Source organism: Zootermopsis nevadensis, unplaced genomic scaffold (genome assembly GCF_977971745.1).
Source record: "Zootermopsis nevadensis isolate Lab colony 2312 unplaced genomic scaffold, Znev_1.0 Znev_ptg000032l, whole genome shotgun sequence".
NCBI lineage: Eukaryota > Metazoa > Arthropoda > Insecta > Blattodea > Termopsidae > Zootermopsis > Zootermopsis nevadensis.
This window is the reverse complement of record NW_028259164.1, coordinates 3,361,733-3,375,819: the sequence shown is the minus strand read 5'-3', so window position 1 is coordinate 3,375,819 and position 14,087 is coordinate 3,361,733. Positions and strand designations below refer to the sequence as shown.

Below are 14,087 nucleotides of genomic sequence, written 5' to 3'. Positions count from 1 at the left end.
TATTTAACAGGTCACGGCCACAACCCGTACTATTCACAGTCGTGCTACCGTATCTCGTTTGTTGGTACGTAATCAAGTCATAGCATAAAGTTACCAATTGAGAAACAGCTTGCTTTCCGTTGACGTTCTTTTCTGTTCTGGCGCCATGTTGGCGGTGCTGGAGGTTTGCCATCCTGTCACAAATCATATCCTCCCGGTGTTGGGTTGATGCCAGGAATTATAAAGCTTAGGCTGTTAATGCATGCAGGTTGAAGGAAATGCAGATAGAAAATTTATTGCAATGCAAAGGTTTGTATTCCATGTTTCCTTGTCATGATGCATATTTAGAAGTCTTAAAAGGAAATTAGTTCTTTTTGTGTTCAGAAGGCTGTGGGTGGCCTCTGTAAAGTGTAACTTGTCTCTGGTACACTGGCCATTCAGACAGACAGTGTCTGATGGAGAGTTTGTTAAGCTGATGAAGAACCGTCTTCCGCCATCTGAATGCGTTATAATTACCCATCCCACATTGAATTTACATGGGACACGATCTTTGAAATCCTCTTGACGGTTGTTCCAAAGCAAAACTCAAGATCTCTGCCTCATCAGCATGTTTTTTTGTGCAGAAGAAAAGTGGCTGGAAACTGATACCAACAAGTTTTCATCATCACAGTCAATCTGCCTGATTATATTAAGCCCACTGGTGACAACTTCGCCAATTTCTTTGCCGAAACTGTGTGTGGCAATATTTTGGATGCACAGTACATGTTTACATTAAGCATTTTTCAGATCGTCCTTGTTTTTCCAATCATAAAACAGACAACTTAAGCTTTATATAAATGATTGAGTTTCATGACATCGCTGATGCATCATAATTTTGTCTGTATGATTCATATTCAGTAAGAATGGCTCTCATCAACTAGAAAAATATAATAAAAAATGTAAGTAATCATAAGTACTAGCATTGTGCTTGGTTTCTCTTTTATTTTAATCATTGCATACAGACTTATAAGTCTGAAGTATCTAGGCATCTGAGTGGTGTCTAAGCATAGGTAATTTCAAGGTGGAAAGGCGTCCGTGTCGCAAGTGTGCAGTATAGTTCATGCTAATGTGAACAGACACTTAACAAGTATGTGAAAGATGTATTACTGCATACCACAGGAAGCTTTCAAGATTCTAGTGCATCAGAACATGTACAGGCATGCCATCTGTTAATCACTAGATATCACAATGAACAAGCTCTTTTGAGATGTTAGGTTCTCGTGGTGATGAGCATGATGATGCCTTGCTGTCTTCTGGGTTGTTGATCCATGTAGTCTGGTCATCAGGCCCTAGTTATGGAGACAGAAACCACCTCTTGACACCATAAACTTATATCAGACCACTTGCAACAACTCAGAAAGGACGGTCATCTAAAAGCTCTGTTGGTAACATCGAAATTACGTAATGACATGTGATATATTGGTATAAGATGGCTCTGGCAAAATTAACCTCTCGCCCACCAAAAACGTACTAATTTATTGACGTTTATAAAAAAAATCGGACTATTTACCACCAAGATACTATAATCTCTGCACATATAACATGAGTGGTCACGGAAGTTAATTCTATACGTCACAAATTCAACGAATTTATGAACATATTCTTATCAATATCGATTAGTGTACAAATAATCGAAACCGAGATTGCCTATTGGTCATTTTGATGTATTGTGCAGGTTGTGTGATTGCTGTTGTATACGTTTTGCAAAAGTGAACTTGCTGCTGAATATATTAGTTTTATGTAGTAGGCCGACTGTGTAATACTATTTTCGTGTATGTTATATTGCGATAAAGTATATTGTATTATATTGCGATAAATATTGAAGTGATACCGGACAGTGGTGGTAAGCAGGTAATTGAACTGACGCTTGGGAGAGAAGGAGAACCATGTATTTGTGTGACCTGCAGGCCAGTTTTTCTGGTAAGTGGAAACAGACTTTATTATTAGTATATGACATCGAGGTGACTTGAGTTTGTAGAATGGATTTAGCTATATGGTCTCTAATATAGATTCACAAAATATGTCCCACTTTCAAATGAAATGTTAACGTGTTTCATGTATAAGTAATTGCTTCAATTCGTCGATTAGCATTTAGACGAGAGTTTACTCAGGTTACTTTACTTTCGTTACAAAATAGTTTCGTCCGATTTCATTTAAGATGAGTGAAGATAGAAGCTGAATAGTTGAGCATTGAAATACAAAATTTGGCTTTCGAATGAAATGCTCGTATTGTCTCCTCCCAATAGCCTCAAACTGAGCTCAGCGGAACGTTGTAGATTTCTGCATAAATCAAAATAATTATTTGAAATCCATCTCAGAAGCTATCATATTTAAAGAATGAAATTAATAATACGGCAGTAATTGAACGCATTAAATTTTTAAGATGTAACTGGACAGTCAAAATGGAAAGAAATGTGTACACTGCTGGAATAGGATGTGTAATTGGTAACTTAAGTAATTTATATTTTGTATAGGTTATGTTATTGTTTTCGATACACAGCAGCTTTGCAATACGATGAACATATCTGTAGCCAGACTCGGGGTGATGTGCAAAGTAACTGAAGCCTGTGTATAATTTATTGCGCTTACCGAAATGTTTTTGTGAACTTTAATGCTCATTAAAAACATGTGTACAAACGTAAATGAAAATCAAAAGGCGAAAACGAACTTAATTTATGAATACACACATTTATAACTTTACCTACATGATTTGTTTTGCCGCGAGATAATTATATTTGAGTGTGACGCCATGTGGAAAATGTTAGGGGACATTCAACCACGCTTAACGTAAAACAAATTAATCATTGTAATGTAATATAACATGCCTACAAATTTGTGTTTAACACATAAATACGAAAGTGTAAGTAAATATGTATACCAATAAAAACTTTCGTCAGTACAGCCACGCGCATGAGCAGTGATGATATCTGTGGGTACGCCATGACGTCATGCGAGTAATGAAAACCCCCCCCCCCCCCTAATACATTCAGTGACAAATTCTTGATGAAAAGTTTCTAAAAAATTATTTAAAAATCGATATTTTGCGTTAGGCGTAATATCTTTGTGATGAAATGGGTGTTTTGCAGTAACGCGAAGATATGCAAGGCTTTTGTATGTTTGCAGTTTGGCAGCATTTGGTGTATGTAACACAGATTAGTCCAGTTTACTTCATAAGAAAATTCTTTCGTAAGAATCGTCTGAAAAAATGCCTTCAGAATTTTTCTCTAGTTTTTTTTTTAAAATACGTAAGGCGGATTTGTTTTGTTTAATGAAAAATTATTCCATCGCTAATTCAATAATAAAATAATTTTAAACTGTTAGACTAAAGCAAATTGTGATGTAGGCTTGTCACTTTCAGAAGCCATTGTGTTCGACTCTCGGCTGTGGACTGTGAACGCTCACTAGTAGCTCATTGATTTGCGTTCAGAATCTCAAAGCTAAAGCTAGCATAGATAATACTTCGAATTACTTTTGATCTCTTAATTTCTCATCTCTACCTGCTACCCTATACCTCATTTAACACTATTTATTGACAACAGCGTTGTTAACACACGAAGGTGGAGACACGAGAATAGGCTTAACATGCCGGTGTGAGGTGCCACATCTGGGGCTGGCAGCCAGCACGCGGAAGTCGCTCTAATGGCCCGTCCGTCGCTTTCACTCGCTGACTTTGTGCTTACTAATTGGCCGCCAAGAGTCGAAGTTCTTCGTTTGTTTACACACGAACCCACAGTCGTGGCCATTAAAGAGATGTAGGTATTGCACGCCTCAAGACGTATCTCATGGCTGCACGTCGGGAAACTTTTTTGATGGCTTCGTGCTGTTTCCCCTGCAGGCGATATCGGAATAGTGTTTTAAAATTGGCCACGGCCGCTTCTTTCAGCTCGTCTTCCTATCAATTAATCCATCCATCTCGTAGCATCTCACTCACGATTGAGATCAAAGCCTTTGTTCCTTTATGTCCGCACTGTGCTTAAAGGTACCACATTCATAGTAATAAAGATTCTTGCTACTAGATGGCAGGAGCTTCCATTCCTCTGTCATGACCCTTCATCCGCACAAAACATTTCTTCACGTCGCTTGTGATCTTTGTCTGGAATTGCTTTCGAAATCAAGCTTAAAACGGAATTCTGATATTTTCTTGACACTACACTGATTTTAAGAGTCCTGAAACCTGGGTATTAGCGATACATTGTTCTGAGGTTGCGCTAACCTTAACCTTTTGTGTTCAGCCATGGCTCAACACGATAGTCCACTTTGCCGTGCTGTTCATCTGCTGTGTCATGCCCAGAAGAAACGTTTATTCCGCAGTTCGGTTGATTCGGAATGAATTCTCTACCAAACAAGTGCTTCAGAGAACATGCCCCGTAGCTCAACCCCAGTAGTTGATACTGCTTCGTTTAATAACCTAAAATCAAGAATCATTTGCTGTAATAGCCCTGTGTATGTATACGTCGTCTCGAACCTTAAAATGCGCTGTGTTTTTGTTTTGTTTTCCTTGTGTGCCTGTCCTTTGCTTCGTACACTCGAAGGCGGCTTGGTTGGCGCACTGTGCACCAGATGTCAGTATCGATCAGAGAGGGAGTGCTCAGGAAAGCAAACACAATGCATCATGCGACAGACGGAGCTCTGTAGTATCAACTGTAACCAGACGAGAAATAATTGACTACATTTATCACGCGCCCCGGACACGGGATGAAGAAATGGCGATAAAACCGCGCGTCTCGTGAATAACGAGAGGTGACCGTGCCAAATCTCGTCCCAGTTCATTTTGCTCCCGCGGAAAATGTCGGGAGAGTACTTTTAAGTAGGCCACGACAGATTCATTCCAAATGCTAATTAACATATTTTTTCGATGTCATCTCACGTGAGCAGTCGAACAATTTACACGCAGGATTCAAATCCGATGTTTTTATGACGTCAGTGATGGTATTTCGAAATTTTCAGATCCCCCCCCCCCCCCTAAAGACGTTCACTGATAATTAGCGATGTTCTATTTTGATGTTGAGTGTCGCAGCCGATGAAACTTTAATCAGAAGGAAATTAAATTTATGAATTACGCTATGGCTTGATTTCGTCGTTTGTTAGTGGAGGACAGCGAAAGATTGTACACGTGCGTCATCGTTTCGTACTGCAAAATACATTTTGATGCACATAAATAAAAGACAGTCACCCGCGGATAACAATAACTGGTAGCCTACTTTACAGGAATACTTATCTGAATTTCTGGACACTAAAGTTAATGGGGAATAGTAGGATTCTGACTTTCTTTAAGGCTAACTGTTTTAATAGTCGCGTTTGTTACTAGAAGTTGTTCTTATGGTGTCACGAAACGTCGGATGCGTCTCGCCTGTCGCGACCTCCCTACCAAAGTCGTCTGTGGTGGTCACTCATGGTGAGATGAAATAATTTAATAATCTCTCCAGGGGTTTCGGTTTCGTGGCAACCGTGAAACCTCGCGTTGTTAAGGAAAAGTCAACTAATGGTTGGTTGAACGCCCTTTTAAGAATAATATTTGGACTGGCGAGGTATTGATAAGTTGACTTTATTGATTATCTATCGAGGGAGAACACGGATTTGTTCGGGCATTGATAATATTGGCAAACACACAGGTCGGTGGTAATTTGGACCGCAGGACAGGACAGGACAGGACGAAATGCGTGCCAGTGTGAACCAGTCTGCTGTTGACCTCTGAGACCTTTTTAAAACAGGGAACGCGTTTGCTGCAGTCTACAAGTCGTGAGCGCAGGCCTAATGATTAGGCCTCGACGAGAATGTATGCGCGTGAGAGGCAGATGAGGAAATAATACGTCACGAGGAAATTAACGTCACAGTGATAAAACCGAGGAGGATATGATGGACTGGACGTGTAGCAATGAACGTAGAAAGCGTCTGTCGCAGAGCTTGACGGGAAAACACTATTTTGGACAAATAATCTGTTATTTTCGAATGTTTTGCCGTGTAGTCTGGTAGATATTGATAGACGTTTCAGTGGGTATTACTGCATCCATCATCAGGGTGACTCGTCGTTGCCATGACAAAGTGAAATATCACCAAGTTGGTTGTGTTATTCGGGTCTTAAACCTCGTCTCTGAAAATGAGGGAAGAATATTGACACAGAGTTCTCGGGAGAATGTTTCGAATGTAGAAATGTGCGCTTTTAACCTTGTAGCGGGTTTTTTGGATTTCTTGGTCCTGTAACAGGTGATAACTAACGTTTCGGAAGGACGAGTCGCTCCCATCTTCAGGACACTTAGTCGATATACTTATCTGAAACCTTGGTGTCCTACACGTCGTTAAAGAGTCTTCGTTCGCGACGCTGGGTGAGTTTGCCCGTGGCATTGTTTGTTAACAGCGAGTGCCCTGATGTTTGCAGCAGCCATTAGGAATCTTTTGGCAAGTACAGTAACGGTAATTGAAGGCTGTGCCGTGACAGTTACCCGTAATGCGTTGTTTACCTCCCGAATTTACTCCACTTAGTAAGTTCTTACTCTACTTTGTCCGCTGTAGAAGAGTCTCTCCCAAGTCTTTGTTGCTCGTAACAGAGTGGTCAGATTTATTGTGAAACTTGTTTTGAAATTACCACCCGAATTCCTTGCAAATACTGACATCATGAAGGGGGTGGCAGCTGAACTGTAATTTATTCAAAGGTTCTGAAGGACCCCGTAGTGACGTAACGTGTGTTGGAATATTTTAATAATTTGTTTATATTTGTAAGTAATATGTCTGACGTCACCAATTGTAGATTAACCAAAGCTGTGGAGTCGGTACTAAAACCTCTGACTCCTTTATAAAAGCTCAATATGTATTAGTAATGGTAAATGGCACCATAAGAGATTTGATCACCACCACGTGAATCATCAGTCCACTTTTTATATTTATAACCTAAATTTTAGTGTAAGTCTAATGGTTATTGCAGAAATCGGTTGCCTTGTGGACAGTTTGTAATCTTAAGGTTCCGGATCCAAAGTTACAAAGCGTTGTCCCCACACCACGTGGCTCAGCGCGTCGTTGAATCTCCCTAAGCGTGAGGCCACCAGCGGCTCACACGGTATAGAAAATGTTCTTAAAATTTCACATCGAGGTCGGAGTCGGTACATTTTACCGACTCCACAGCCCGGATATTAAAAGTTGTTTGTTTTCATTATAAATTATGAGCTGTTGAGTATGAAATGTAATATCAAAGTTTAAATTATTTAATTCCTCTTTTATACTACAAAAGCCTAGTTTTTTAAAGGTTTATACACGCGAATGGTCAACAGGCCTATCCAATAGCCTATTTTAATTTTGAAACTCTTCATTAGCTAACTAACTAACTAACCAAGTAAACAAGAGAACGAACTCCAATGTGCGCGGTCTTTAACTATGAATAACAGAACTCAATTTAATCGTCGTTAAATAAATCACAAAGCAAACTACCACTTTTAATATCGATATGCTTAAAAAAATTATCGATTAATAGTCCAATCGAAGATACACGGTCACGAGCGTACGACTGCAAGGCAAATATTTGTCTCAGAAGCGACGCTGTTCTGTCAAGGAACGCAAACGAGTTGGGTCAATATCGCTGCAGTTCTAAACTCGAAGGCAAACTGAAGTAGCCGTCAGCAGAGACAGCGCGCCGAGCCCTTGGCAGGATTGTCTTGTTTCGTTCATTAATTGTCCATTAAAGCATCGTAATTGGCTACTAATAATAATAACTGTAAGCTTAAATATGAGACAAGGCGTTTGTGAGAAGTGCGAAAAATTCCGACGGGGTGACGTTTCGTATATTCAACGTCGTTCTATTATCGCGTGTGGTTTCACGGTCAGGAATGCAAAACATTAGCCGGGAAATCCCTAAACAGCGTTACCATGACAACTGTTGTAATGGTTTGTGCATATGTAATAGACACACGTGTTCCAAACAAACATGTGTGTCTAATAATGACGTTTAGTGATCCATTGATATGGAGAATAGTATGTACACTGTTCACGACAAATTACGTCGAACTGAATTTGTAAAATAGGTGTTTTATATTTATATAATGTTCGCGTTCTCGCCATGTTTTGTAATTTTCTGAAGCTTTAGTAGCGTTACGATCATCTCAAATTTTGTAATAATCCTTCAGTCAGACGTTAACGAGGGGTAGGAACATCGGCGTAGTTTATCAACTGAAAATGTGACTTGGGCCCCGTCTTTCGTGTTTGAATATGGAAAGCTGGACGCTAAGAGGCGTCAGCTTCGTGTGCTTTAGGGATAGTTGAAAGCACAGATCCGAAATCCGCGTCGTTAGAAATGCAACTTCTTATCTAGGCCTAATTCTGGAAGCGAGCGCGTCGGCCACGGTACGTCGCCCCCAAGACAACCATCTTCATGCTCGTCGCTGTGGGTGCCTCATCTCCCGGACTGCTTGGAAAGGTGGGCGGCGAGTTTTTAAGATTTCGGGGGGATTTTTTTTGGGGGGGGGGCTGCGTTATAAATTCTCTCGGCAGAAAATCTCGAAGGATTCACAACTTAGCCAATGTCAAGAAGTCGGCATGAAGAACATGACGAATGAACGGGGTGGAACTACAGAATGTCCACTGGCTCCTACCGCTCTTAGATTCCAAGAATGTCCGTGAAACATGCAAAATAATTTTTTTTCTGAGCCCAAATAAATATCTGCTAGTGTAGATTGTAATTGAAAGAAATGAGACGCGATAGAGAAGCAAGGACCTTGAGAGGGCCTCAGCAAGGAACAGAATCCTTTGGCGCTGCTTAGTGTAGGTCCTAGGCTCTGGAAAAGACAATAGGACTATAAGAACAAAAAATAATTAAAAGATGTACTGAAATTGTTTAATGGGTGCCCCAGTTCACCTGTTGACGCCCCACAATAGACGGGGTCTCGGGGTGGGTCTTAATGGTACAATCCTTGTCGAAATTCCTGTTAGAAATGACAGAACTCCGAAAAACTGTCCTGGGCTCGAGGGCCGATAATGATGAATTCTCTAGTTCGGAGGCTGGGTACGATATGGGAACAGGTCCAAGGAGAAATTTGTTCGTTTCTGCGGAGGGCCACGGCATCCGAGAAGTGTCTTGCGTCCTGAGTGAGGGTGGTCTCTTTAGTCTGGCAATTAAAGCTCGAGAGAAACTGGCAGTCCGACGCCCAGCATCCCGAAATCGTCAGTTGTCAACGTTAGTTTTACTCAAACTAGCGTAACAGTAGCGTGGTTTAGAGAATTAGTTCTGTTCTCATCTTCATCCGACTGGTTTTCATTTTACTGACAGTTTTTATTTATGTTATTATATTTTTAGTTGACCGCTACGGTGGTCTAGCGGTTAGAACGCTGGTCTTGTAATCCTGGGGGTCTCGGGTTCGATTCCCGGCGGTGCCCGAATTTATAACTTGTGTTGGGCAAGGCCGTGGTCTAGGAAACACGGAGTTTTCCTCCGTGGCATCCCAACAATTACTCCATTCACACACAGAAGAAGGCAATGGCAAACCACTTCTGGATCATCTGCCAAGAACGTATATGAACAGGTCCCAGTCCGAGAAAAGGATGGAAGGATCCTGTTCATATGGACCTGTCGTCAGACAGAACACTAAATAATAATAAGATGAGGTGGTCTAGCGGTTAGAACGCTGGCCTTGTAATCCTGGGGTCTCGGGTTCGATTCCCGGCGGTGCCCGAATTTATAACTTGTGTTGGGCAAGGCCGTGGTCTAGGCAACACGGAGTTTTCCTCCGTGGCATCCCAACAATTACTCCATTCACACACAGAAGAAGGCAATGGCAAACCACTTCTGGATCATCTGCCAAGAACGTATATGAACAGGTCCCAGTCCGAGAAAAGGATGGAAGGATCCTGTTCATATGGACCTGTCGTCAGACAGAACACTAAATAAATAAATAAATAAATAAAATTTTTAGTTAGTGGTGACAATTGGAATCGAATACAGGACCTTTCCTATACTAGGCCATTATGCGTCTTGGATTTAAACCAACTGTCGAAACGTCGTGTCTGTGGGGCCTCTTCTAATGTAGGTGTTCCTCAGAAGAGGTAGTAGACACTAATGAATAAACCATGGTGGAATCTGGGCAGCGTTGTGTTAACACAGGCTTTTTGGAGAAGCGATGTATAGAATATTACATGGATGTTTAACACAGTCCTCTCCCTGATACCGCTGTGCTGGCAAAATATTTTAACAAAAGGAATGGAGAGAGGGAATTGTGATCTAGTTTTGTAAATGGATGGGCGAGGAATTTCGGGAACGGACACAATGAAACCCTGGGGTTTCAAGGCAAACATTGACCTCCGGTCCTGAGCTTGACGGGTGTTCAATACAAAAAACATCTGAAAGGCGGTCGCTTACAGACGAGTGGGAATTGTCAGACTCTGTTACTTACGCGATTCAAGTAAATCCATCCTCACGGGATTACCTTCAAACTATCACAATGTATCACAGATAAGCTGCGAGTTATTAATCCGACCACAACATATATATATATATATATATATATACTGTCAGTTAAATCCGAGACGTCTTAGTAGCAGCGAAATCTGTCCAGATCGTCTTTCGCATTGCACAGACTTACAGAGCCTTGCGTCTTGTGCCATTAATGTTATATCTACGTGATTTTAACAGTAATCCGAGAGTAAAATCTAGTTTAGCTCGGCGGTCAGAGCGCTGGGCTCATGAGTAGATGATCATTCAAAGTAAGAACATTTGACGGCTTACAATAATTGTACGATAAACGTGTTACAAAATATTATTATTTTATTTTTTGAAATAGCTTATAATAAGTTGGAATTAGATCCCGTCTAAGTCACCATGTTTGTAGGTGTTGATTATGGACAGTAGTTTATGCAAGATTTGTTGGAATGTTTGTGATCTGTCTTCGTACAAGGTCTCATCATATTATCCGCAATAGTTCGATACTTACTTACTGTCTCACTGATACTTAAATTACAACCTAAATTTAAATCTAATATACGGTAACCACAACAAAATGGAATTCAAAAGATTCTGGAGTGTGTGAAAGCAAACGGTCCCCGAATATAGTCGGTTCTTAAATTCATCGTGAATGCTTTTCTGATTTGTTATCGTCGTTACCAAATATTATAAATTTCGACACGTTTTTAAAGGATTTGTTGGCTAAATTTTTATGCAATGATTTTGTGCTGGAATGTCAGCGTACAATTATTATAGTACAGGGCCTGAACATAGTAAGCCTGTGGGCCTAATTAGATTTTAAATAGACAGGAGATCAGCTGGGATTTCGTATTGTAATCCGATTCCTTGCAAATTATACGTAATTTGTCGTTAAAAATCACTCTCCCATCTCGTGTAGCCTAGCCTTTGTAGTTACACTATGTTGTCTTAGCACACGTAGACTAAGCTAAGAAGATGTAGTTTAACTTCGTACGCAGATTTATTTATTCTACTAATCGTGCTTCAGAAAAACCCTTTCGTACTCTTTGAGGCTGACCAACCAACCAAAGAAGCTAACTGAGGGCAGAGGCCTGCGCAAGCGCAAGCATCGTCCCTAGTGTGACGTGTTGCCTTGAGAGCAGCATAACAATGTCAATAAACAGTTTAGTTGTCTGTTTATTGACATTGTCGCGTCTGGCATTGTTGTAACCGTTTATAGACATTGTTGTATTTGTTTATAGCCATTGTTGCGTTAGATATTATTGTGTCTGGCATTGTTGTGTCTGTTTAATGACATTGTTGTATTCATTTATAATTGTTGCGTTTAGCATTGTTGCGTTTAGCATTGTTGCATGGACATTGTTGTATTTGTATATTAATAGGGGCACGGCCCGCCACCCCCACCCCGATCATGGAGGCCATCAGCTGAAGTGATCTTCCCCCCATGCCGCAGAGGCCTTCAGCCGAAACGGCCCCTCCCTCTCTGGGTTCAAACCCCGGAGATCCAACCAACCAAATTCCTTTGGACAACTTGCCTGACGGGATGACCTCCCATCAGCAGCAACGGATCCCAGTTTGAATTGTCGAGGCTCCCGCCACGACGTAACCCCGTTAGCGATAGCAAAATTTCCGTTTCTTATATTAAGACTGTTTACCATTTCCAGCAATGCGCCTTTTGCGCAGGAATGGTTTCACCTAGGTAGGGACGATGCTTGCGCTTGCGCAGGCCTCTGCCCTCAGTTAGCTTCTTTGGTTGGGTTGGTTCACAAAGAGGTGTTGAGTGAATTTTGTGCTGTTTTGTGAGTGAGCACCACATTTCACCATTACAAAGATCAGCTGGTTAACGCTGTTTAAGGAAATTATCGCCGTGTACACTGAGAATCATACGAAACACGTAAATACAAAAAGGCATTATTATAGATTGTCAGATCAGATGGTATACATAGTTACCACTGAGTTTTAAAGTTTCGATATTAAAAAATCGTGATAAAATTCGACTGGCACAAATGCAGCGTTCTGTGAGACCAGAGCCACTGCGTCGGCCTTTTTCCTCCCAACTTGGCGCTGTCCTAATTAATTACGACGCAAAAAAGGATGTGCCTCCACAATAGAGCTGTCCGCAAGATGGCTACCTCATTTGTCATGGCTTGTCAGCTGCTTGGACACGCGTGCTTCTGGGGGAGAAAAATGAGATACAATTATCCCAGTGACGGCTCTCGTGTGGGGGGGGGGGGGGGACGGCGCCTGAGTAGCAGATAAGGCCTAAAATTGCGTACGTACGAAGTTACGAAACTCTAAGATAAGAGAAATCGCTCCTGTGGCCTATGAGACCGGCGTTTCAAAATTATCTGGCAACAAACAGACTGTGTTTTGGACCAGGGTTGGTTTAGCGGCGTTTTTAACCACCAGAATGGTTTAACCGAGCTAATTAGGTTATCAACTTGCTTCATTAGTCGAATTAGGTAATTTAAGCCGATGTTTTCTGCTAATTAAAACCTGTGATTGTCGAAGCATTTTCACACACAGTTTTAATATAAAACGCGCTGACTTGCAGTCAAAATAGGCGTTTTGAGAATCTCCGTCGAGCCGGGGAACCACGATTTTGGGAACGTTTAACTGCGAACAGAGTGTAGGCATTGTAAAGGACCGCCGCCTTTCCATGTAAGTTGCCCCGTAATGTGTTTGCATGTTACGGAGTTTTGAAAATGCCGGAGCCGCGTTAAAATGGATCTGTTAGGCAGAGGGAGGCCTGGCAGCTGTGGGTTTGAGTCTGAGAGTAAGTGAGTGAGGGCGGACTGCTGTGTTTACTTTGCCTGGCCTGCAAAATCGATAGGTACAGCCTCGCCCATAACACTGTGTTGCTCAACACAACTTTTCCCTTAAGGTCCTTCAGGATTGAACACTGCGGATGGCTCATCTTCCTTTTAAGGCTTTCACCGATAGCGTCTGCAGAATGTCAGGGCGTGGGGGATGTTAGAACAGGAGGATCGCTCAGTGTTCCTTTGTTCATGTAATCAGTCTTTGTCAACTTAGTGGCTTACCCCCTGCTTCCCTGTAACATCGAGACTCTTGAGATGATAATGTTGCGTCATATTGTGATTATTATTATTATTATTATTATTATTATTATTATTTAGTGTTCTGTCCGACGACAGGTCCATATGAACAGGATCCTTCCATCCTTTTCTCGGACTGGGACCTGTTCATATACGTTCTTGGCAGATGATCCAGAAGTGGTTTGCCGTTGCCTTCTTCTGTGTGTGAATGGAGTAATTGTTGGGATGCCACGGAGGAAAACTCCGTGTTGCCTAGACCACGGCCTTGCCCAAAACAAGTTATAAATTCGGGCACCGCCGGGAAACTAACCCGAGACCCCAGGATTACAAGGCCAGCGTTCTAACCGCTAGACCACCGTGGCTGTATTGTGATGATTATAATTGTTTAATTTTAACCGTCTAATTACAATAAAATATTTTATTAAATATTAAAATATTATTATTTAACGAGCATTTCGATAGAAAGAGCATAATTTTAATATATTTTAAATATTAAATGTTAATTATAATAATATTAATTTTAATATATTTTAAATATTAAATGTTAATTATAATAATATTTTAATATTTAATAAAATATTTTATTGTGATTAGACGGTTAAAATTAAACAATCGAG

General features: G+C 41.1%; 1 protein-coding gene and 1 long non-coding RNA gene across 5 annotated transcripts in view; one reads left to right on the top strand and one right to left on the bottom strand.

Annotated features, from left to right (window-relative positions):
* LOC147871998 (uncharacterized) overlaps positions 1-14,087 on the bottom strand; it is a 30,843-nt gene that overhangs the window by 11,956 nt on the left and 4,800 nt on the right. The window contains exon 3 of one of the 4 annotated variants that reach the window (XM_087359767.1): positions 941-4,426. The exons of 1 other annotated variant lie outside the window; for it this stretch is intronic. In XM_087359767.1, the coding sequence (XP_087215893.1) occupies positions 4,391-4,426 (36 nt within the window). In that variant the 3' untranslated portion in view covers positions 941-4,390. Of the gene's footprint in view, positions 1-940; positions 4,427-12,163; positions 12,589-14,087 lie in introns of those variants that run through there. 2 more of the 4 variants (XM_087359766.1, XM_087359768.1) reach the window with 2 other exon arrangements.
* LOC110836722 (uncharacterized) overlaps positions 1,303-14,087 on the top strand; it is a 133,531-nt gene continuing 120,746 nt past the window's right edge. The window contains exon 1 of the long non-coding RNA XR_015538096.1: positions 1,303-1,938. This is a non-coding gene — a long non-coding RNA (uncharacterized LOC110836722). The remainder of the gene's footprint in view (positions 1,939-14,087) is intronic.